The following is a 26635-nucleotide window of genomic DNA, read 5'->3' on the forward strand; positions in this document are numbered from 1 at the left end:
ATACTATAATAAACACAATGACCATCCAATACCATAATAAACACAATGACCATCCACTGCTATAATAAACACAATGACCATCCAATACCATAATAAACACAATGACCATCCACTGCTATAATAAACACAATGACCATCCAATACCATAATAAACACAATGACCATCCACTTCTATAATAAACACAATGACCATCCACTGCTATAATAAACACAATGACCATCCACTGCTATAATAAACACAATGACCATCCACTACTATAATAAACACAATGACCATCCAATACTATAATAAACACAATGACCATCCAATACCATACCCAGCGCCTGACTAAAACACACCTCCATCTACACACACACTGTCACCACCAGGGAGAGGAAGGAGGGGGAGGGAGAGAGAGGGAGGGGATGAGTGAGGGATAGGGGAGGAGGAGGAATAGAGGAATAGAGGAAGAGAGAGAGAGAGAGAGAGAGAGAGAGAGAGAGAGAGAGTAAACACAATGACCATCCACTACTATAATAAACACAATGACCATCCACTACTATAATAAACACAATGACCATCCACTGCTATAATAAACACACTGACCATCCACTGCTATAATAAACACAATGACCATCCACTGCTATAATAAACACAATGACCATCCACTACTATAATAAACACAATGACCATCCAATACTATAATAAACACAATGACCATCCACTGCTATAATAAACACAATGACCATCCACTGCTATAATAAACACAATGACCATCCAATACTATAATAAACACAATGACCATCCACTGCTATAATAAACACAATGACCATCCAATACCATAATAAACACAAGTACACAAGTTAATGGCTGCGTTTTATTCCAAGAGGATGTTCCCTCCCCTCTGACCTCGTTCACTCCCCTTCACAGGTCTGATAGGGCTGGATAGGTGAAATGCAATATGGTGGGAACTAGATGGATCTAGTGATTACACCTACCCAGTTGTTTCTATCCATGAGGGCAATGAATTTAGGCCGAGGGATCTTTTGGATTGAAACACAGCCAATAACAAGATATCTGTAGAGAAATTGCTCACCGCAATGACTCTCCCACCCTAGGACCTCTCCTCTGCCGTTACCCAGGGAGGGAGAGCCTAAAGCGGGGTTACAGAGGACATATCCAACCTGGAGCTCTGTAAGCTGTGAATAAGCACTGACCGTCACATGACAGCGCATCCCACTGATGGAAAGCACAGTGGACGCTCTATAATATCATAACCAGTGATCTGGAGGGTGTGCCTGCTTAAAATATAGAATTAGAATCACTGTGTGTGGAGGAAGTGAGTGTGGACCTCCGCTTGAGCTACAACTGTGTGAATAGTTTTCATGTTGTGGATGTTTTTTGAGAATATTATGTATAAATCTGTTACGAATTAAAAGAATGGTACATATTTTCCCAATAAACTAGGCATCATGTTTGGTTGGCAGGTAGCCTAGCAGTTAGGAGTGTTGGGCCAGTAACTGAAAGGTTGCTGGTTCAAATCCCCAAGCAGACTAGGTAAAAACTCTGCTGATGTGCCCTAATTGCTCTAGGGTTGCTGTCAATAATGGCTGATTCCTGTCTCAGGGGGAGTTGGATACGCAAAAAAAGAATAATCCAATTCACACATGTGCTTGAACATGTGTGAAATAGGACAAATGTAAGCACCCACTTAATGATTATTATATGTAGATTAATACATTCGGTGTAAATACCAAACTGTTTACGTGGAGTAAATACCAAACTGTTTACGTGGAGTAAATACCAAACTGTTTACGTGGAGTAAATACCAAACTGTTTACGTGGAGTAAATACCAAACTGTTTACGTGGAGTAAATACCAAACTGTTTACGTGGAGTAAATACCAAACTGTTTACGTGGAGTAAATACCAAACTGTTTACGTGGAGTAAATACCAAACTGTTTACGTGGAGTAAATACCAAACTGTTTACGTGGAGTAAATACCAAACTGTTTACGTGGAGTAAATACCAAACTGTTTACATGGAGTAAATACCAAACTGTTTACGTGGAGTAAATACCAAACTGTTTACGTGGAGTAAATACCAAACTGTTTACGTGGAGTAAATACCAAACTGTTTACCTGGAGTAAATACCAAACTGTTTACATGGAGTAAATACCAAACTGTTTACGTGGAGTAAATACCAAACTGTTTACGCGTATTAGTGTATCAGTCAAGTCACAAGGGGCCCTATTCAATCAAAAACTGTTTCCATTTTTCCAGGATTAGCTACATGCCACATGAATGTCCAAAACTATAAACAGTATTCGGCTTGGTACATGAATCCAAATTGTACCAGAACACCACAAAGACCTGGTAATAGGATTTTATTGAATAGTGTCAAGGATACAGTATGAGGAAAAAGCAGCTAATTGAGGTTCAGTGCAGATAAACAGATCCAGCCATAGTGATGCACTCTGGGAAATGAAGTATCATCCAAGCCCCATGTTCACCAACTTTATTTTATTTTATTAAATCGGGTAAGTTGACTGAGAACACATTCAAATCAATTTTTTAAAAATGTATTTGTCACATACACATGGTTAGCAGATGTTAATGCGAGTGTAGCGAAATGCATTCTCAGCAACAACCTGGGGAATAGTTACAAGGTATGAATGAGCCAATTGTAAACTGGGGATGATCAGGTGTGAGTTCCAGATTGGGAATTTAGCCAGCATACCAGGGTTAACACCCCTAGTCTTCCAAAAGTGACCACAAAGAGTCAGGACACCTGTTTAACATCACATCCAAAAGACAGCACCCTACACAATCTAATATTTTTTTAGACCAGAGGAAAGGGTGCCTCCTACTGGCCCTTCAACACTAGTTCCAGCAGCATCTGGTCTCCCATCCAGGGACCGACCAGGACCAACTCTGCTTAGCATCAGAAGCAAGCCAGCAGTGGGATGCAGGGTTGTATGCTGCCAGTCCGGTAGTGGAGAACTACATGATTTGCGGGGTGTAGTTTCAATTAAATCAATCAAAATCGTGATAATATATTGAAGAGGTGTTTTGGCTGGAACAAAAGCATGCACACCTGCACACTTGACCCAGAGCACTACAATGCTATAATGGCATATCACTGGCATTTAGGTGTCTGTGTGTGTGTGTGTGTGTGTGTATACATCTGGATGTGTGATGCCTAAACACTTGAACCCACTCATTGTAGGCCTACCTTGAGATTACATGATCATCGTGATATTTACATAATAGCCAAAATGTCATAAGGACGTCATGTATTCCAGAAATCAATAGTCAGCAGCTTAAGTCGTGTCATTGTAGTAAAGGTTACAAATGAGTAAAGGGAAATACACTTGCCCCTTTGAACTAACAAGAGCTTTTCTGTAGCCTACACGTTATGTTTTTAACGGTTAACGTTGATGCCTTTAAAGCCTACATATTTTCCTTCAGTGAAGTCTTCTGTCACCTGTCAGATGCGGAACATGCGCGTTTGAGAGCGCAGGGAGAGAGGGAGAGGATGTGGTGTAGTAGGATAGAACTGAAGACAGACCCGCACGGAAAACCGTCGTCCATCGACAGAAGAGATGCGCGATCTCAACACAGAACTGAGAGAACGAGGGAGAGGGCGATGTAAAGATGGAGAAATAATTTGAGATGCACGCAGAGTCGAGGGGGGCCGTTTTCACCGCTTTTCACCACGTTCTTTGGAGCTAGAAACGCAGAGCGTCGCGTCGAAATCGAAACGGGGGGCGGCGGGAGGGGGCCATCATGGGGAACGAAGCGAGCCTCGAAGGCGGCGAAGGGGTGCTTGCTGGATTACCGGAGGGGCTCGCACCGGACGGGAAAGGAGGCTTCATTCGGACCTCCACGGGGGCACAGGTGGACCTGAGCCAACTCAGCGAGGATGACAGAAAGCAACTCGCCGCGGCTATGTCAAGGGCGCAAGCCAACAAGCCCGGGGGCGCGCCCGCTCGAAGGCAGGATTTTACTGGCATTTTTGTGCACTTTAAAATGTCCACTCCTCTCCGTACCCCGTCATTTATCGGGCCTATTCATGAAAGAGAACGAAAGGCGTGTGTTTGTGCCGTGTTTTGATTAGGCAGAGCACTGCAGCTTGTCAGCAGTGTATCACTATGAATGCACAGGAAAGGAGAATGCATGTTCACACCCATTCACATTTACCATGGGGATAGATGATACCATTCAAAAATGGGATAGGTGGTTATTGTTATTGACATTTACAAAGATAGTCTTGAAGCATTGATACCCATAAGACCAATGCTGTTTTTACCATAAATTGTTAATTCGCTTAATTTATTAATTTAAAGCATCTGGTAAAATGCTGGACAATTTGTCAGTTCGTTCACAATACCGCATCAGATCAAATATTAGAATGCACTAAATGGTATGATACTGAAATAATCTCTTGTAACAATTATTTGCATGCGAATTACTGCGTAAATCGTTTAATTGTGCCATTATCAAAGGATAGCCGCTGTAAAATCGGTGGTAAGACACCAGGGTTTGTAAAGAAACGAAATGCCTCCTGGGTAAAAATTACTCTGTCAAGCCACTATATTTTTCCCCACGAAGGACGCTATCATCCCAAACAAATAGCCTCTCCACTCACGGTGCCAACATTGTATATCACCATTCCAATGTTGTCAATTATATATCATAACCTACTCGTATTTACATAGCTTCTATTGCAAATATATGTCAAGAGTCGATATTCAGGCCGACGCTGGCTGTGTGTCCCCTATTGACCAACAATTCCCACCAGTATATCATTAACATATACATTGGCACACGATACACGTTATCACAAATTCCTTATCACTAATTCGCTCTGTTGGTGAGAACAGTTATTATTACCCAAGCCAGAATAGGGGGAGGGGATACATACATATTAATGTGGCTATATATAGAACAGGGATCGCAAATGTCATCACAGTCATTGATTTCCCCTTATTGCATCTTGAAAGTGGGTTTTGAATTTAATTTTGTAAATGGAAAGATATCGAACATCTTGTGGAAGGAAGCGCATTAGCCAAGTGGATGAGCGGTCTGTCTATGAGCTAGTTGCTTTCCATGGTGCTGAAACCAACAGTTGCCAATAGCAGAACTGGCGGGCTGTTTTTGACACATAAAGGAAAACTCCACCCAAAAACGATCTTTTGGTATTTGTTTCATTAGTCCATTGTTGACATATTGCCAACATTTTTTGCTTGTCAGCAATCAAGTTTTTTCAAGATATGTAACTTTCAAAGTACAGAAATCATCCACATATGATGTATTTTGCATCATATGATGCTGCGTTTTGCATAATTTCTGTATTTTGAATGTTACATAACTTGAAAACTCTGACAAACAAAATATGTTGGGTCTATGTCAACAATGGACTAATGAAACAAATACCAAAAGATAGTTTTTGGGTGGAGTTTTCCTTTTAAACACCAATTAGCTTATGGTCTGTTGGCCTCAAATAGGAAGCTATTTTTCTCTGTAATTCATGCTTTACCTTCAGGTCAAATTCACAATGACGCTTCACTGTTCCAAACCTGAACCGCATGATCTTATTTCGTGCTCGGCATTGATCTATCTATCATCTACGTGATAGGTTCAATCTCAGTTGATGAGTAGCTGGGTTGCACCTGACAGCAGTATAGGCTAGGCTGTCTATCCCGCCTCTCAGCTCGATCTAATAAGGCCATCTCATCTTACCCCATTGAGCTGTTTCTCACTCTCTCTCCTATATCTCCATGATCTCTCAACTGTAGATGTCATTCAGAGCTATTCACTTTCCCATCAGCACTAGCCTAGGGCTGGTAGTATGCTTGCTTTGTGCTCGCTGTGCCGATGATAGGCCTATGTCCAATGGCTTTGGGGTGAAAGGTTAGCTTGTTGTGTCGGGCAGAGGCTTAAGTGCATTTCATCATTGAGCATTTAGCCTACAGTATTGCTCAATACCCCCAAAGAGCCACACCTCATGTAGGCCTTGTAGTTAAGTAGGCTATGTTATTACAACACACCATACCAGATTGTTGAGATGTCTGTAGAATTTGAGTGATGAGTTGTCATATAACAATTATCATTCTTAATGATTTGGTTGTTTGGAAGATGTGTTTATCTGGGATACATATGTGTCTGTATGTGTGTTGAATGATGTATTTAGGAGCTCTTCTGCGGCGATGGTGATCATGAGTGTTTAATTAGTCTCATCTCTAAGTTTGCCAACCGGCAAATATCAGCCATTTGATAGTGTAAAGTAGCTTCCCCTCCTTGTCTCCTCTCCTTCCTCTTTGCTGATCTGAAAATGCAACAACATGGTGGAAGCCTATGGCAATTTGCTTTCACCTATCCAGCTCTGTCACATCAGTACAGATTAAGGAAAGGAGGGAATGAAAGGAAGTCACAGAGTATTGAAATGTATACACACCATCTATTTCCATTTGTACTGCCAAATGACTCTTCTTTGTTTGTTTGTTTCTTTCTTTCTCACACTCTCTCTCTCAGGCCCTCGGAGGCAGATGTTCAGCAGCGGCCCCAGCAGCCAGGAGTTGGACCCTCTGTTCGGCTTAGCAAGAGTCGCACCGTAGACGCGTTTGGAGAGGGCCCCACTGGCAGGCCGGCCCCTGGCCGCAGTCCCTCGTCCCTCAGCCTCTTAGAGTCCCGATTCAGGCAGGAGCCTAAGGACCCAGAGAAGAAAACAGGCATGTTTGGCTCCAGCTTCCTGAGTGGGGCCAACCCGCTTAACGCTGTCTCGTCCATGACCTCCCAGGTGTCCTCTGGAATGTCCTCAATGTCCTCCGAGGTCACCTCCATGGGCTCCGGGGTCAACATGCCCTCATTTGGCCTGTTTGACAAGGAAGAAAAGCCTGGAGAGAAGCCCCAAGGTGGGCCCCCAGGGCCAGGCAGCAAGGGCCCCCAGCAGGGGGGGCCAAGACCCCCTGGCCCCGGACAAGGGCCCAGACCCCCTGGGCAGCAAGGGCCCAGACCCACTGGTCAAGGACCCCTTGGGCAGCAAGGGCCCAGAACCCCTGGCCCCGGACAAGGGCCCAGACCCCATGGGCAACAAGGGCCCAGACCCACTGGTCAAGGACCCCCTGGGCAGCAAGGGCCCAGAACCCCTGGCCCCGGACAAGGGCCCAGACCCCCCGGGCAGCAAGGGCCCAGACCACCTGGTCAAGGACCCCCTGGCCAGCAAGGACCCAGACCCCCTGTCTCCGGACAAGGGCCCCCTGGGCAGCAAGGGCCCAGACCACCTGGTCAAGTCCCCCCTGGGCAGCAAGGACCTAGACCCCCTGGCCCCGGTCAAGGGCCCCCTGGGCAGCAAGGACCCCCTGGCCCCGGTGCACAGCCAGGCGGGCCAGCTAAAGCTGGGGGTCCCCCTGGTCCACAAGGCCCTGGTAAACCACCTGGAGGTGGGCTGTGTCCGCTGTGCAAGAGTACCCAGCTCAACGTGGGCTCCAAGGAGCCGCCCAACTTCAGCAACTGTACCATGTGTAAGAACCAGGTGTGCAGCCTATGTGGATTCAGCCCCCCAGACTCGGAGGTAAGAGAATGCCCTCTCTCTCTAGCTTGCTTTCTTCCTCTCTCTCTTTCTCCTGTTCTCTGGTATATATTTATACTACCCTTTCTCTCTCTCTCCACCGTATTTCCATTTTCCCACACTTCCTTTGTCGCTGTTCCTCTCTCTCTCTCTCTCGCTCTCTCACTTACCCTTAAAATGTATTTGTACTGTAGTTTGTGCTGACTGAGGGTCTATTATATGGTGTTTTTTCACATCACATTCTGTCTCAGATGTATCAGACACTTCATTCAATTAAATGTCTACTGCCAGTGTCATTGCATAGATACAACAACCAACGTATGCCTTGAATTAGTTTCAGTTTTCTGTTTCTGTTTCTGTTTATTAGTACAAAATTCACCCAGCATGTCTAAATTTTTTATTTATTTATTTTATTTTACCTTTATTTAACCAGGCAAGTCAGTTAAGAACAAATTCTTATTTTCAATGACGGCCTGGGAACAGTGGGTTAACTGCCTGTTCAGGGGCAGAACGACAGATTTGTACCTTGTCAGCTCGGGGGTTTGAACTCGCAACCTTCCGGTTACTAGTCCAACGCTCTAAATGACATTTCAACTTCACAAGAGAAGCACAGTACACCATTACGGTACAAAATATACATAAAAAAAGGTGAATCAATCAAAACCAACAGTTAATTCTCATATCTAAAGAAGCAGAGCGATAATTTTTAAGCATTAGCATTTTTAGCATTAACATTTTTAGCATTAGCATTTTTAGCATGAGCCTTTTCAGCATTAGCCTTTAAGCATTTAGCGTTCCAGAGATGCCCATGCAGTCAGGCCTAGCTCTGGAAATGCCCCCCATATTAACGCCACACAGCTTGAGGAACAGAGGGGCCATATGGACAGTGGGGAAGCTATCAAGGTGACTCATGTCATGGGCACAGGAAGCCTCCAACCGCCGGCCAACGTCAGGTTTCAGTAACCAACCACACGAGCCATGCACCCCCGAGGCATGATGCCTGTTGAAACTGAGGGGGGCAGGTGATCTGATACTTATCCATATAATGTATTTATTATAGATATACAGAAAATACAATACAAATAATGAATTCAAAGATTTGGTCATCAGTGCCCCTCTCAAAAATAATATCTTTGCACACACTATCAGATAAAACAGCAGAATCACAAAGTGGTCATATTTTGCATCTCTTTTTCTGGGGGTAGAATTATTGAGCATGGTAATCACAAAGAGGGAATGGAAATGTGAGTGTTGTTCTATGCAAGAAGATACTGATAATAACCATGTCAATATTGTCCTCTTTTGTAGGGTTTCTTGTTGTAGACAATGGTAACCAAGGCCATGTCCTGTGTAGTGAACAAAAACATTACACTGTAGCTAAGCTAGTTGTCAGGATATGTGACGAAACTCCATCTTTAGAACAAACATACAGTATATATCATGTAGGAAATCAGTATGAATATCTAATGATGTATTTATAAAGTGTTACAGATGCATCAATACAGTTGTTTCCCATTTCTAACTAACCATGAAATGCATCTACTTTCATCAGAGTACTTTTCTTATATTTCAAGAACGACTCAACCAATAAACATCTCAAATTAAACAAATAAAATGGTTTGTAAAGATGATTTTCTGCCTGAAATTAGAGAAATATTCCATTTGTAATGCAGCCTTGTCAAATAGTACATTTAATGGTGGTTCTGCAAATTGCCACGATCTGCAAATACAGCTCCCGTTACTGCAACACGTAATTAGTATAAATCATTCAATTTGCTTTTAAATCCCTCAAGAACTGAGCGAAAAACAATTTACAGTGTGAAAAGAGAATCATGTTATTGAAATGTACTAATTAAGTTGTATTTTTTCTCTGAATTACTGTGATGTTTCACTTAAAGGAAAGGATTGTGTGTGTGTGTGTGTGTGTGTGTGTGTGTGTGTGTGTGTGTGTGTGTGTGTGTGTGTGTGTGTGTGTATGTGTGTGTGTGTGTGTGTGTGTGTGTGTGTGTGTGTGTGCATGTGTGTGTCATTGTGTGTGTGCGTGTGTGTGTGTGTGTGTACCTGTATATACACTACATTAGGGCTGTGATATTGGAATGTGATATCGCAATATTGTTTTCATGGCAAATATATATATAATATAAAAAAATACAAAGCAGAACATACTGTTTGGTCCTTTAAAAACCTGCTGTATGTAAAATATTGTGTGCTATAACTTGGAAATTAAATAAATGTCACTCTGGGTGACAACATAATGGTATTTGTTTCCAACATTTGGGCTGTTTTCCTAAAGAAGTTAAATCCGCTTTGTGTTTTGTTTCCTTGCCATGTTACTAATGAGTATCGTGATACTGGTACTGTCCCGGCCATACAGTACATGTGTGTATATGTGTGTGTCGTATGTGTGTCTGACCATGTTTTGTATCTTTTCAGGGTAAAGAGTGGCTGTGTCTCAACTGCCAGATGCAGAGGGCTATGGGGGGTATGGATGACCCTCCTATGATGGGCAAGGGCTCTGCCCCTCCTTCACCCTCAAGGAAAGACCCTGGCAAAGATGGCAAGAAGCCCAATCTACTGATTAAGCAGCAGAGCATTTCCGACAGAGGCTTAACCCCTCCAACCACGCCCAAACAGAAATCCCCCGGCCCATCTTCCCCGAAAGGCAGCCCCCAGCCCTCACCGGCCAAAGGTAAACAGGAGTCCAGCTTCTTCGGGGGCCTGGGGGGCATCAGCCTAGGGGGGCTCACCGATGTGGCCAAGCCTCCAGCCGCTGCCTCCCAGGCGGCCGAGTCCATCACGGGAACAATGTTCAGTGGCTTTGGTGGGTTCACTGGATCAGCCAAACCTGATCGGGCCAAAGCCGCTGCTGGTACCCCAAAAACAGCAGAGTCGGTGACGGGAAAGATGTTCAGCGGGTTCGGTGGTTTTACTGAGACAGCCAAGCCCCCGGCGGCTGCCTCCCAGATGTTTGGCTTTGGCTCGTCTATCTTGAGCTCGGCCACCAACCTCATGACCACCGACTCTGTGGACTCTGTGGATGAGAAAGCTGGTTCTCTTGCCGATTCTCCTGCCGGTTCTCCCCTCGGTTCTCCCCCAGACTCCCCCTTCTCTGCCCCTGGTTCTCCCCTCGGTTCTCCCCCGGACTCTCCCTTCTCCGCTCCCGGGTCCCCCCCCGACTCAGACAGCCCTGACACCCCACCTGCCTCCAAGAAGGCCCCCAAACGTGCCGTCTCCCTGCTGAAGGACCAAAAGTCCATAGAGGCAGATCCCTCCGTGGAGCCTCTGAAAGTGGGGGAGCAGCTTACTACGGCCACAGGCTTGGGGGCCCAGGAAAACTGCCCTCTGTGTAAGGTGGAGCTGAACGTTGGATCAGCAGACCCCCCTAACTACAGCAACTGCACCGAGTGCAAGAAGAGTGTGTGCAACCTGTGTGGCTTCAACCCCACACCTCATCTTGGTGAGGTAAGACCAGTACAGCTTTCACTACTGCTAAAATAGAAACAGTTCTGCTGAAAGGTACACAAACCATACAAGGATTTCAGCTGTTTCCATTGTTACAGTAGGTGGGTTAGGGCTACAGTCTTCTGTACACTCCATGTTGTTCAGTCACTCACTGGCTATATAAAAAACACATCTGCAGTCAATTTGGTTTCTATATCTTCCAATTGTAATCAGGACACAAATATTGACACCCTGTTTAAAGGTACCCCTCTTACCATAAGTGAACCTGAACGTTGGTCACGGTCTTGGTGGTCATGACTGCTGCACGTGTTTGACCTTTGAGGGAGTGGTTTGTGGTTGATGCGTTTAGCTTTCCCTAGCCTCCTAGCTGCCCTGTAGTCTAACTCTAAGCCATTGTGGGGCTAGGTTAATAAGGCTAAATGAATGCCATTTAAATGGCCATCTCATTATTGAGCGACATTTACACTTCAAAAGGCTGCCACTTGACTCTGTAATCTAAGAGAGGGGCGTGTGTGTGTGTGTGTGTGTGTGTGTGTGGTCATAGGGACCAAATACTCTTTAATTTCTCATCTTCCTAGGAGGTTATAGAGTGTTATTACTAGTGTGTCCCATTGATGCTGAATTAACATACATCACTTACATTCAGTTCCCAAGAACAGATGGTTTATGGGGTCATTCAATTATATTAATGGAAGAACTGCACAGAATTTCATTCAGTTCAGCGAATCAAAGCTCACTGTCAAACAGTATTCTGATGGGAAAATACAGCAGTAGCCTCCTTATTGCTTGTCTACTGTGTAACTGCTGTATATTTTGGTTGACAGGTCAATAGGGTGTAATACGGGTGGCGTTGGTTTCTCAATTGAACTGTGCCTAGATTGTCTTTGTTATCGACCATGTCTGGCTCGGCTTAGGAGCTACTCACAGTGTAAGTTGTTCAACCTTGAGTGAAAGCAGTGAACGTGTTGAAAGCAGGTATAGTTGAGCTCACGCAATGGCAGGTTTGGCGTAGCTTCACATGCTAGCTTCCCTATGCTAGTAGGTAGTTTAGTGTTTAGCGGTGTAGCGCGTGGCCAGTTCCCTTAGTAATCACGCTACTGGTCTATTTAAGGTGTTCCGGGGAGATTAGGCAGTCTAACTCCTTGTCACACGGTGAGAACCATGACTCCACCACCACGCCCAACAAGATGGCAGCCACTCCATTATGAAACAACGTCACTGAAAAGGCTCTCTATTTTCTCGTGGAGTTCATCATTTACGTTTAGGTTTATTTAACATTATTGTATGTAGAAACACATACACTGTGATGTCATACAGTACTTCAAACGACAGTTAAAATAGAGGTAGATCCTCATGTATCTTTGTGTTGGCTTAGACAGCCAGTTACTACATACTACTATGTACCCTAAGGTTGTTACTAGTGTAACTACCTCATTACTACACAGGTGGCACTTACTTTACCTACTAATTTGAGCTCCTAGAGGAGCAAAGGCCCTCAGGTTACGGCCTCTGGACTACACAGGTCAACTCAATATAAAATGCTACCAATATCATAGACTGGTATGTATCGCTGTGTTGTCGTACTGACCCATCTTTGGCAGTAATGAGGAGCAGCGTATTCCTCAAATGAAGTCCAAGGCACAGGGAAATGTGTAATTACGTTGGGGAGATCAGCATCCTAGGTGATTATGTTCTTAGACGGCCTAATGAGCCAAAGATTAGGTGTCTCTGGACCAGTGTGTCTTAACACGAACCAATATACTTGTTTTGCTCAAAATCAGGGTGGTGTTCATTAGGCACCAAACTGAAGAAAACTGACTGAAATAGTGAGGGACTAGCTGGACTTGTCCAATAAGAAATGCTGATTTTCATTTCCAATGCAAAACGCTTAATGACAGTGTGCAATTATGAACACAACCCAGGTGCGGAGTATAACCGACAGAGATGAAATACCATCATGTTTCAGGGACTATGTAAATTCATCTTTACTCAGTCGAGAATGAATAGGACATTCTGATCATGGATTGAAAAGGTTCACTGAAAAACATACTAATTAAAAAAGTCCTAATTTCCTGATTTATACATGTTGAATTTCGATCCCAAACCTGATTTTAACTGAGCTGAAATTCAATTCAACCCAACCAGACATGCATCTAATCTGATCCAATCCATTCAAGGATGCTTCATGAAACTGAACTTGTTGATTGATGGAGAGCTACATAGAGCCCTGAGTCCTTTGTGATGAAGAGGAATAGATAGATGATGTGAGTCATTGGTCTAGGACAGAGCATGGTGCTGGATGGCCATGTGAACGAGGCTGCTCCTGCCCCAGTCTACCTACCTCAGTACACTGACTCATCCAACCCTTTCTCTGCTTCGTCAGCAGACATGCCTTGCCTCTGTCACTCTCCCAACACTTGCTCCGAGCTGAGAATTTGTGTGTGTGTGTGTGTGTGTGTGTGTGTGTGTGTGTGTGTGTGTGTGTGTGTTTAGGGGGTTGTGTGTATGTGTGGGGGTTGGTGCATGCATTGCATTGAGTCTGAAGGAGCATTTATCTGTGTGTTGGTGTTTGTTTGGTGTGTGGTGTGTGTTGCTTGCTGTGTAGGCGAGCTGTAGAAAAAGTAATCTCTGCTTCCTAAAAGGATTTAAAGGGCATCAGGAAGCCTGTCCCAGTCAGAAGAGGTGACCCTTAACCTTCCTCAATATGAGCCTCTCTCTCTCTCTCTCTCTCTCTCTCTCTCTCTCTCTCTCTTCTGTTATTATCTCTGTTCATTTCTCTGTTTCCATGTTTATTTGAGTAAAGAACTGTACATATCAGATAAACAACTGAAAACAGGCCTGATGGAAACAGAGCATTGTCGGGAACCTTTCCTAAATGTTGATCAAACAAATGACATTAGACCAGTGGATTATAATTCCTTTTTTTGACCGAATATTAGAATATTTGCTTGGAAATCTTTTGACAAATGGATGGGAACCTAGCTTCTGTCTCCCTGTCCCTCTATCTCTCTTACTGTCTCTTTAATTTTGTTTTCTGTCCCTCTCTCTCTCTTACTGTCTCTTTCATTTTGTCTCTGTGTGTCTTTGTGTCAACATACAGAGACAATGAATATGCTATAGTCATATAATATAATGTATTATACTTTATAGTAGAGACCATCACCATCATGGGGAAGCTGAATCCAACATTTAGGTTCATGATCCAACATTCGACTTTTCTATCTGGCCATCATATCAAAGATAAATATGTATTTATCTGAGGCAGATTGTGTTTGTTTACAAATAGGTCTGTCCAGTACCAATACGATGTGACATTATTCATCCTGGATAAATGAATGGCTGTACACCTGTGGTCAGCTGGGGACACCTGTGGTTAGCTGGGTACACCTCTTTGAGCATCCCTCTGTGTGTGTGTGTGTGTCTTTGTGCGTCCCTCTGTGTGTGTGTGTGTGTGTCTTTGAGCGTCCCTCTGTGTGTGTGTGTCTTTGTGCGTCTCTCTGTGTGTGTGTGTGTCTTTGTGCGTCCCTCTGTGTGTGTCTTTGTGCATCCCTCTGTGTGTGTGTGTGTCTTTGTGCGTCCCTCTGTGTGTGTGTGTGTGTCTTTGAGCGTCCCTCTGTGTGTGTGTGTGTGTCTTTGAGCGTCCCTCTGTGTGTGTGTGTCTTTGTGCGTCTCTCTGTGTGTGTGTGTCTGTGCGTTCCTCTGTGTGTGTGTGTGTGTCTTTGAGCGTCCCTCTGTGTGTGTGTGTGTGTGTCTTTAAGCGTCCCTCTGTGTGTGTCTCTTTGAGCGTCCCTCTGTGTGTGTGTGTCTTTGTGCGTCCCTCTGTGTGTGTGTGTGTGTCTTTGTGTGTCCCTCTGTGTGTGTGTCTTTGTGCGTCCCTCTGTGTGTGTCTTTGTGCGTCCCTCTGTGTGTGTGTGTGTCTTTGAGCGTCCCTCTGTGTGTGTGTCTCTGTCTGTCTCTGTATACACTACCGTCACTCTCACTCCCATCACTTGCCCCGAGGACAGAAATGGGCAAAAATAGCCTGAGCTACAAAAGAGCTACTGAGGATACAAGCAACTACAGGGCGCCATGGGAAATCATCTCTCTCTCTCTCTCTCTTGACCATGGAGGTGTGTGAGTCTTAGGAAGAGAGAAAAGTTTAGCATATACACCCAATAAAGTATGTGTGACTATGGGAGGCCTGGTGAATGTAGTTGTGTTTGTGTACATTTATGTGTTTAATATTGCCTTTCCCACAGACCAATACTATGTAGTGTAAAATGTCCAACTTCAAATGGAAGCTGCCTGAACATCACAGGTAGTAAAGTGTTTGTACTATCTGCTTGGAGTTTTACTCTGTGTGACATATGGGGTTAGCAAACCTTCAGGGCCCTAGTCGGTACAGCTCCCCCCTGTTATACAGACCTATTACTGGGTCATGATTCTTCATTATCTACAGCACATTTACGAGGGATTGGAGGTTTAGGAGCCATATTTTAGCCAAGCCAAGTGAGCGACTGCGGCCAAAAAGATACCGGCGCCAGGAAATCGATGAGGTGCCAGTGTTAAGTCCTATTGAGAGGGGGAGATGCACAGAGACACACACTGAGACCCTGGTTCCGATAGCGCAAGCTGTTGTATTTGCGTCAGGTCAGCTTTGGCTTATGTCAGATGCATAGATACACAGACACACTGCCAGATATATGTCATACACACGCACGTAGGCACATATACACGTAGAATTTTTACTTCAATGCCAGGTTTAGTATCACAATACTCAATACCATCACGATACTTCATACCAAAGTGATACCAAAACGATACCAATGCAAAAAAAACAAGAAACGTATTAGCTAAATGAATGGCCCTTGATCCAGACAGATCTTGTCTGTTCAATATCATTTGAAATGTTTGATTTTCAAATGTATGCATTAATGACTCAACACATTCTTTAAAAACCAATCTACATAACAGCATAATGGTAATCATTTATTTGAATGGTAAATCTCTATTGATCATCTGGGTAAATCAAGATGTAGCCTAGGCCTGTTCACAATACAGGTGAGTTATTGTTTTGGTTGATTTCATGAGGCTATAAATGAAAAACAATATGTTTACCTTCCAATTATGACTTATTTTATTGTACTGATCAACAACCTTTGCATAGAAGAAGCATTATCTTATTTTATAAAAGTGTGCGCTGTCTCTTTAAGACCCATGATGTCATTCACACACAGTCAGTTTTCTTGGCTGAAGCAAAGATGATCTTGACTGGGGCAGATGTTAGCCGGGGTAAACGAGTGAATTAATTACGTTTTTGGTGACAATTAGCTTTGTATACAGCAATATTTTGAAATACTAGGGCTGTGATTGGTGTTGGCTTCAGCTGTAAGTTAGCAAGGAAAGTTAGCCTACAACGCTGGAAGCTTCCGGTATCTTCTTGCACTCTAGTGTTCTAGCCTGTACTGGACATTGTTTTGGGAACAGTAATTAGAAGTTTCAACATTTCTACTGTGTTGCATCATTAAAGTGTGTTAACTTTTATACAGCATAAACATATGCAGCCCAGTTAGTTCAGTGGTTACTTAGAACAGGCTAGAGCTAGCAATGAGGAAGTGGAGCGTGCACCGTGCTCTAGAGCTAGCAATGAGGAAGTGGAGTGGGCACCGTGCTCTAGAGCTAGCAATGAGGAAGTGGAGCGGGGACAGTGCTCTAGAGCTAGCAATGAGGAAGTGGAGCGGGCACCGTGCTCTAGAGCTAGCAATGAGGAAGTGGAGCGGGCACCGTGCTCTAGAGCTAGCAATGAGGAAGTGGAGCGGGCACCGTGCTCTAGAGCTATAAGGAGACATCAGTTGATAGACAGACTTGACAGGCACCGTGCTCTAGAGCTATAAGAAGACATCAGCTGGGCTGATAGACAGACTTGACAGGTACGGTGCTCTAGAACTATAAGGAGACATCAGCTGATAGACAGACTTGACAGGCACGGTGCTCTAGAGCTATAAGGAGACATCAGCTGATAGACAGACTTGACAGGCACGGTGCTCTAGAGCTATAAGGAGACATCAGCTGATAGACAGACTTGACAGCACCGTGCTCTAGAGCTATAAGAAGACATCAGCTGGGCTGATAGACAGACTTGACAGGCACGGTGCTCTAGAGCTATAAGGAGACATCAGCTGATAGACAGACTTGACAGGCACGGTGCTCTAGAGCTATAAGGAGACATCAGCTGATAGACAGACTTGACAGGCACGGTGCTCTAGAGCTATAAGGAGACATCAGTTGATAGACAGACTTGACAGCACCGTGCTCTAGAGCTATAAGAAGACATCAGCTGGGCTGATAGACAGACTTGACAGGCACGGTGCTCTAAAGCTATAAGGAGACATCAGCTGATAGACAGACTTGACAGGCACGGTGCTCTAGAGCTATAAGGAGACATCAGCTGATAGACAGACTTGACAGGCACGGTGCTCTAGAACTATAAGGAGACATCAGCTGATAGACAGACTTGACAGGCACGGTGCTCTAGAACTATAAGGAGACATCAGCTGATAGACAGACTTGACAGGCACGGTGCTCTAGAACTATAAGGAGACATCAGCTGATAGACAGACTTGACAGGCACGGTGCTCTAGAACTATAAGGAGACATCAGCTGATAGACAGACTTGACAGGCACGGTGCTCTAGAACTATAAGGAGACATCAGCTGATAGACAGACTTGACAGGCACGGTGCTCTAGAGCTATAAGGAGACATCAGCTGATAGACAGACTTGACAGGCACGGTGCTCTAGAGCTATAAGGAGACATCAGCTGATAGACAGACTTGACAGGCACGGTGCTCTAGAGCTATAAGGAGACATCAGCTGATAGACAGACTTGACAGCACCGTGCTCTAGAGCTATAAGAAGACATCAGCTGGGCTGATAGACAGACTTGACAGGCACGGTGCTCTAGAGCTATAAGGAGACATCAGCTGATAGACAGACTTGACAGGCACGGTGCTCTAGAGCTATAAGGAGACATCAGCTGATAGACAGACTTGACAGGCACGGTGCTCTAGAGCTATAAGGAGACATCAGTTGATAGACAGACTTGACAGCACCGTGCTCTAGAGCTATAAGAAGACATCAGCTGGGCTGATAGACAGACTTGACAGGCACGGTGCTCTAGAGCTATAAGGAGACATCAGCTGATAGACAGACTTGACAGGCACGGTGCTCTAGAGCTATAAGGAGACATCAGCTGATAGACAGACTTGACAGGCACGGTGCTCTAGAACTATAAGGAGACATCAGTTGATAGACAGACTTGACAGGCACGGTGCTCTAGAACTATAAGGAGACATCAGCTGATAGACAGACTTGACAGGCACGGTGCTCTAGAACTATAAGGAGACATCAGCTGATAGACAGACTTGACAGGCACGGTGCTCTAGAACTATAAGGAGACATCAGCTGATAGACAGACTTGACAGGCACGGTGCTCTAGAACTATAAGGAGACATCAGCTGATAGACAGACTTGACAGGCACGGTGCTCTAGAACTATAAGGAGACATCAGCTGATAGACAGACTTGACAGGCACGGTGCTCTAGAGCTATAAGGAGACATCAGCTGATAGACAGACTTGACAGGCACGGTGCTCTAGAACTATAAGGAGACATCAGTTGATAGACAGACTTGACAGGCACGGTGCTCTAGAACTATAAGGAGACATCAGCTGATAGACAGACTTGACAGGCACGGTGCTCTAGAGCTATAAGGAGACATCAGTTGATAGACAGACTTGACAGGCACGGTGCTCTAGAACTATAAGGAGACATCAGCTGATAGACAGACTTGACAGGCACGGTGCTCTAGAACTATAAGGAGACATCAGCTGATAGACAGACTTGACAGGCACGGTGCTCTAGAACTATAAGGAGACATCAGCTGATAGACAGACTTGACAGGCACGGTGCTCTAGAGCTATAAGGAGACATCAGCTGATAGACAGACTTGACAGGCACGGTGCTCTAGAACTATAAGGAGACATCAGTTGATAGACAGACTTGACAGGCACGGTGCTCTAGAACTATAAGGAGACATCAGCTGGGCTGATAGACAGACTTGACAGAAGAACCAAAAGTAACAGAATCGTTTGTCATGTTCTACTATTGGTATACCGTGCAACACTAAGGCACACACACACACACACACACTTGTGAAAGACGCAGACCTTTATTTCCCATGCTCAGGTTAAACCTACTCCTGGACTCAAAAACACCTCCAATGGAGAGTCACTTTTGAAAATGCTTTTGAGTCTAGGAGTAGGCTTAACCTGGACCTGTGACACATTTGGGTATCAGCGATTCTACATCTTCTGACTGGTCTAGTCTTTCACAGGCGTTTAGGAACTTGACAAGCTGATCAATATCTTCAATTGTAGCGTTAGTTGTAGCCTTTAGTTTCAAGGGAATGGGAGAAAGGCTAGAGGAGGCAGGGGGAGGGGAAAGAAGAAAATGAGTGTGATGGAAACTGAGGGAGATGTTTAAGAGAAGAGAGACGTGATTAGCGGAGGTAGAGAAGGATGAGTGTGATGGAAACTGAGGGAGATGTTTAAGAGAAGAGAGACGTGATTAGCGGAGGTAGAGAAGGATGAGTGTGATGGAAACTGAGGGAGATGTTTAAGAGAAGAGAGACGTGATTAGCAGGGGTAGAGAAGGATGAGTGTGATGGAAACTGAGGGAGATGTTTAAGAGAAGAGAGACGTGATTAGCGGAGGTAGAGAAGGATGAGTGTAATGGAACCTGAGGGAGATGTTTAAGAGAAGAGAGACGTGATTAGCGGAGGTAGAGAAGGGTGAGTGTGATGGGAACTGAGGGAGATGTTTAAGAGAAGAGAGACGTGATTAGCGGAGGTAGAGAAGGATGAGTGTGATGGAAACTGAGGGAGATGTTTAAGAGAAGAGAGACGTGATTAGCGGAGGTAGACAAGGATGAGTGTGATGGAAACTGAGGGAGATGTTTAAGAGAAGAGAGACGTGATTAGCGGAGGTAGAGAAGGATGAGTGTGATGGAAACTGAGAGAGATGTTTAAGAGAAGAGAGACGTGATTAGCGGAGGTAGAGAAGGATGAGTCTGAACAAAGGAGAGGAGGTGGTTGGGAGAGGAGGAACAGGATGACTGAGGAAAGCAGTAGGAGGGGTTGGATGTCATGTCACAGAGGATGTACGTGTGCCAGCTACATGCTGCTTTAATATAATGCTAACAAGCTCTTGAGTACAAAACCACTTTTGTTAGCATGAGGGCTAGGGGAGAGGAGACTAGTATTGTTAGCATTAGCGCTAGTGGAGAGGAGGCTAGTTTTGTCAGCATTGACTCCTGTGACTTTTCTATTGGTTCCAGACCAACAGGCAAAATCAATCAAGCCCAGCTAAACTACGTTGAACACAAATATGAACACAACATGCAACAATTTCAAAGATCTAACTGAGTTACAGTTCATATAAGGAAATAAGTCAATTGAAATAAATGCATTATGCCCTAATCTATGGATTTCACATGACTGGGAATACAGATATGCATCTGTTGGTCACAGATACCTTAAAAGAAAGTAGGGGTGTCTGGTCTGACCACAATTTGCCTTATGCAGAAAGACACATCTCTTTCTCATAAAGTTGATCAGGTTGTTGATTGTGGCCTATGGAATGTTTTCCCACTCCTCTTCAAATTGCTGTGTGAAGTTGCTGGATATTGGTGGGAACTGGAACACACTGTCGGACACGTCGATCCAGAGCATCCTAAACATGCTCAATGGGAGACATGTATGGTGAGTTTGAAGGCCATGGAAAAACTGGGACATTTTCACCTTCCAGGAATTGTGTACATATCCTTGCAACATGGGACTGTGCATTATCATGCTGAAACGTGAGGTGATGGCGGCGGATGAATGTCACGACAATGGGCCTCAGGATCTCATCACGGTACATCTGTGCATTCAAATTGCCATCGATAAAATGCAATTGGTCGTTGTCCATAGCTTTTGCCTGCTTATACCATAACCCCACCACCACTATGGGGCACTCTGTTCACAACGTTGACATCAGCAAACTGCTCACCCACACGATGCCATACACGCTGTCTGCCATCTGCCCAATATAGTTAAAACCGGGATTCATCTGTGAAGAGCACACTTCTGCAGCATGGCAGTGGCCATTTAAAGGTGAGCATTTCCCCACTTAAGTCGGTTATGACGCCGAACTGCAGTCAGGTCAAGACCATGGTTATGACGAAGAGGACGCAGAGGAACTTCCCTGAGACGGTTTCTGACTGTTTGTGCAGAAATTCTTTAGTTGTACAAACCCACAGTTTCATCAGTTGTCCGAGTGGCTGGTCTCAGATGATCCCACAGGTGAAGAAGCCGGATGTGGAGGACCTGGGCTGGCGTGGTTAAATGTGGTCTGCGGTTGTGACGCCAGTTGACGTACGGCTAAATTCTCTAAAACGACATTGGAGACGGCTTATGGTAGAGAAATTAACATTAAATTCTCTGGCAACAGCTCTAGTGGACAAACCTGCAGTCAGCATGCCAATTGCATTCTGCCTCATGCAATTGAGACATCTGTGGCATTATGTTGTGTGACAAAACTGCAGATTTTAGAGTGGCCTTTTATTGACCCACGCACAAAGTGCACCTGTGTAATGATCATGCTGTTTAATCAGCTTGTTGATATGCCACTCCTGTCAGGTAGATGGATTATCTTGGCAAATGAGAAATGCTCACTAACAGGGATGTGCCCAAAATGGGAGAGAAATAAGCTCCTGAAAGATGGAACAAACATGTTACATGTTGCGTTTATATTTTTGTTGAGTATATTTGCAATGATTTTGGTGTTTGATCCCAGGTCTGTCAGTCACAAAGTGATACAGTCTCTTTCTCTCTCACCCCAAACAGAGAAGCAAAAACAGCAGCGGAACTCCTAATGCCGCTCATTACCGCAGGCTGTTGTGGGTCTTAATTATCCCTCCTTTAAAACTGAAAGGGGGAGAGGAGATCCCCCATTTCCATCCCTCTCTCATTGCCTCCAGTAGCACAGGCAAGCTGGCATCTCACACCTGTCCATCTGTATAGACATACCCGCTAGGGGAAACCCGATAGCACACAAACACACACACACACCAGCTGATAAGCCCATTTTAACTGCAGCTGGTGAACCAACCTAATGTACTGCGTAAGATAAGATGAAGCAAAAAGCTGATACACACAAAATAACACTGGGTTCAAAGTTCAGTAGACAGATGGCAAAACGGAAGAACACTTCAGACAGACGGACACACCCACCTACCTAGTTTTGCTGGGTCTTCCTTTCTCCTCCTTTACTAAGTTCTCTCTCACCTAGCTCAGAGTTAATATACAGTGCCTTGCGAAAGTATTCGGCCAAATACAGGACCATTCTGGAAGAAAACCTGATGGAGTCTGCAAAAGACCTGAGACTGGGACGGAGATTTGTCTTCCAACAAGACAATGATCCAAAACATAAAGCAAAATCTACAATGGAATGGTTCAATAATAAACATATCCAGGTGTTAGAATGGCCAAGTCAAAGTCCAGACCTGAATCCAATCGAGAATCTGTGGAAAGAACTGAAAACTGCTGTTCACAAATGCTCTCCATCCAACCTCACTGAGCTCGAGCTGTTTTGCAAGGAGGAATGGGAAAAAATGTCAGTCTCTCGATGTGCAAAACTGATAGAGACATACCCCAAGCGACTTACAGCTGTAATTGCAGCAAAAGGTGGCGCTACAAAGTATTAACTTAAGGGGGCTGAATAATTTTGTACGCCCAATTTTTCAGTTTTTGATTTGTTAAAAAAGTTTGAAATATCCAATAAATGTCGTTCCACTTCATGATTGTGTCCCACTTGTTGTTGATTCTTCACAAAAAAATACAGTTTTATATCTTTATGTTTGAAGCCTGAAATGTGGCAAAAGGTCGCAAAGTTCAAGGGGGCCGAATACTTTCGCAAGGCACTGTAGTGCTGTCTCTCACCTCCCCTGTCAGTATCCCTTAACAGACACCCCAACCTCCTGGGAAACAAACCCAAACCACCTGGGACACCACAGCACCTCTTTACTGCCGTCAAACACGAGGAAAATACAATACTGAGGTACACATTTGTTGGTGTCAGAGAGTACTTGTTGTGTAATTGTATTTGGGAAGTGTTTGTCTGGTGAGTAGAAAGGTTTGGAATGTAATGCTGGATAGTTGAGTCCATGTTGTGAATATTTCATTGGACATTGTGTGTTGGATGACATGAAATTGTTGCATGCTGTCAATAGCAGATAAGAGAAAATTATAATGAACACCTCAACTCCTTACTTGACCTTCACACTAACAAGACTTTCTAGCCCACACAGCTTTGACACCTGCTACAGAACTGTAGCGATGCGGGTCTACTGTACAGTACACCAAGCAACATATTCTCAACACTGGGGAGGTTGCTAAGGATTCAACCTTCTATGAAAACAACCTAACCAGAGAAATGGCAAAGTGATGTTTCTATGACAACATGGTACACAGTTGAACCAAATGATTTTGATGGCCTAGTTGGTTAAAGTGTGATACTCCCATCACCAGAGACCAGATTTGGCCCATTTAAAAGCAGGTTAAATCACTACATGTATATCCATATTTCTGGGGGGAATGATTTCATATCAGAAGCCTCCCTATTAAAATAATAGAGGAAACACTAATACTGACCAGCTTATTTCCTATCTGCACCAGGGGAAGTCACCTCAAATATCCCCTCCCTTCTCCACCCATTGTAATTCTCATGTCAGACCAAATTTAGGAGGTAAAACCCTAGCAGGATTCTCCTCTGTAATAAAAGGATATCACTCCGACCTTCACGTCGCTCACCTCCCCTGAGAGGAGGAACCAATGACCCAACATGGAGGACAGACTCATCAGATTTGCCCATTTTGCCGAATCATCTCAGACTTTTTATGTTAATGTCTTGAGACTTGAGGTAGTTTAGTAGTTTGTGTTGTTTCTTGTAGCGTCCTTGAACGTTTGAACTCTTTTGTCAGGGTTGTATAGTCCCAGTAAAGAAAGGAAAGGCTCCCACACTAATGCTGCTCATTTAACTATCTTTCTATCTACAGTATGTCATACCCAGGTCTGTGTGGGATGAGCATATCACTGTATAGCTGTGATACAGTGTGTGTGTGTGTGTGTGTGTATTATTATTATGTGTGTGTGTATGTATATGTGTGTGTGTGCTTAGCAAACAGCAGCATGGCTGATTCACAACCCACAGGGATGAGAGGGTGGATCCCACATAATGCCATAAAGTCATAAAGCCATACAGCTATACAGCCATATAGTTACACAGCCACACAGCCACATAGCCATACAACCACATAGCCATATAACCACACAGCCATATAGCCATACAGCCACACAGCCACTCGGCTATACTGCCACACAGCCACATAGCCATATAACCACATAGCCACACAGCCACACAGCCACATAGCCACACAGCCATATAGCCATACAGCCACACAGCCACTCGGCTATACAGCCATACGGCCATGCAGCCCTACAGCCACACAGCCATACAGCCACACAGCCATACAAATGTGAGGATGCTGATGATTATACATCCCCCATTACTACTATGATGACCAACTGATGGCACACACACTCTGTGAAATGACTCATAATTTCTCTTATCTTAATGAGGCGCTGGACAAGACTGGACAAGACTGGGCACTTAATGAAACTTCAAGGAATTGAAGCTGCTGAGCTCTGTTACCAGGAATGCTTTGTAATTGGCTAGTTAGGAAAACACAAACATCCATTAGCATCCTAGCTTCAATCAGGGGGTCAATGTAATGGTTTAAAGGGGTTAAATAATTGCAATACGACAAGGTTGTAGTGTGACACCTATGTGCGTATACATGTTTGTGTGTGGCTAACTGTCTGTGTGTGGAAGTCTGTGTTTGTGTGTGGATCACTGTGTCTGAATCACTGTGTTTGTGTGCGAGTCTGTGTGCGTGTGCGTGTGCATGTGTGTGTGCGTGCGTGTGAGAGAGAGAGAGAGAGAGAGACAGGGTGTGTGTGTGTGTGTGTGTGTGTGTGTGTGTGTGTGTGCGTGCGTGCGTGCGTGCGTGCGTGTGTGTGTGTGAGAGAGCGCGAGAGACAGGGAGTGTGTGCACGTGTGTGGGCACGTGTGTATTTGACAAATATAGAGATGGAGAGACAGGATGCTTTTTATGGTGGTGATCTGGTGGAAGGGTGATGTCCAGGGACCGTAGGCTGCAGATCTCTGATAGCGTCGGTGATGACAAGGATAAAAGTGGTTTGAAGCCGAAGCGACAGATCTTGTGGCTGACTGGCTGGCTGGCTCTGTCCGGGCTCTCATTATTCCCTATCAGTGGCAATCTGGAACCATCTCTCTGCCTCTCAAGCTGCTCTCTGGGGTGTAAATGGATGGACCAGTCAAGCTGCAAAAGCCAATGCCCTGTGGTGGTGGCACGGCATCCTGGACTGTAGGGAGAGGGACCTCTACATGGGGCTTGATTATGATATTATTCATGAAATCATATATAATAAAGGTGAAATCCTACGGCTCTCTGTTTCTTTCCTCTCTTACTCTCACTCTATTTCCTTCTCTCTCTCTCTCTCTCTCTCTCTCTCTCTCTCTCTCTCTCTCTCTCTCTCTCTCTCTCCTCTCCTCTCCTCTTCTCCCTTGCTCCTTTTTACACACACTCTCCATTTCAATCGTATGATAACAAAATGCCATTCTAAACTTCATGCCAACCATTTAACATGGAGAACGTTATGAGGTAACCATTAAGGTATCTTTACTTTTACTCAAGTATGACAATTGGGTACTTTTTCCACCACTGCTTAGCAGGCTTCACACCATCTGGTATGGATTTAGCATAAGCCCTGCATTTAAGCCAGGCACAGGAGGGCACACACCCACGTTACTGGCCTGTGGAGGCTCACAAAACGGGTGTGCAGGAAAAAGGGTGTTTACTTGAAACGGAGACTGGAGGGGTGGCCAGACCCATGCTGACTAGACCCCAAGAGAGAAAGAGAGAATATGTATGTATGGTGGGTGGATGATGTATCATGTGTGGATGTGTTATTTTACCAATACTCTTACAGTACATCTACACATACAGTACAACATCTCTCCATCATTAGTCCGACTTACATTAGCTCTGGTGTGCTACAGTGTAAGACCCAAAGTCCCTAGGAATCAAATGTTTACCATCGTTTCTTTCTCTCCTTCCTTGTCGAGATATCGAATATTAAACCGTCTTAACGGGTACAACACTTAAACCACAGTTCTCAGTGGAGCTCTTCTGTAATGACTTCTTCTTTAGTGCTGTGATTGTCGACTTGAGTCAGATAACCATGACAGGACAGAATTAAAGTCCCTCCGAGACGAAGGATTTGAACAGCTGTGTTCGTGGCGGTTTGTTGTCTTTCTTGCTGATGCACTATGGTTATTTTCAGAGATAGAGGGCCGGTTTGGTCCCAAGCGGAGGATGGGAAGAAAAAACAATGCCGAAGTCATCGCACAACACAGGATAAACCGTTTACTGAATGCACAATTTTAATTGCCTGCCTTTG

General features: G+C 44.5%; 1 protein-coding gene across 5 annotated transcripts in view; it reads left to right on the top strand.

The window, feature by feature from the left end:
• Window positions 1–6309: 6309 nt before the first annotated feature.
• LOC110516649 (protein piccolo) overlaps window positions 6310–26635 on the top strand; it is a 60964-nt gene continuing 40638 nt past the window's right edge. For all 5 annotated transcript variants that reach the window (XM_036957123.1, XM_036957127.1, XM_036957128.1 and 2 more), the window contains exons 1-2: window positions 6310–7556; window positions 9987–11015. In XM_036957123.1, the coding sequence (XP_036813018.1) occupies window positions 6318–7556; window positions 9987–11015 (2268 nt within the window). In that variant the 5' untranslated portion in view covers window positions 6310–6317. The remainder of the gene's footprint in view (window positions 7557–9986; window positions 11016–26635) is intronic.

Source organism: Oncorhynchus mykiss, chromosome 21, assembly GCF_013265735.2.
Source record: "Oncorhynchus mykiss isolate Arlee chromosome 21, USDA_OmykA_1.1, whole genome shotgun sequence".
Lineage (NCBI taxonomy): Eukaryota > Metazoa > Chordata > Actinopteri > Salmoniformes > Salmonidae > Oncorhynchus > Oncorhynchus mykiss.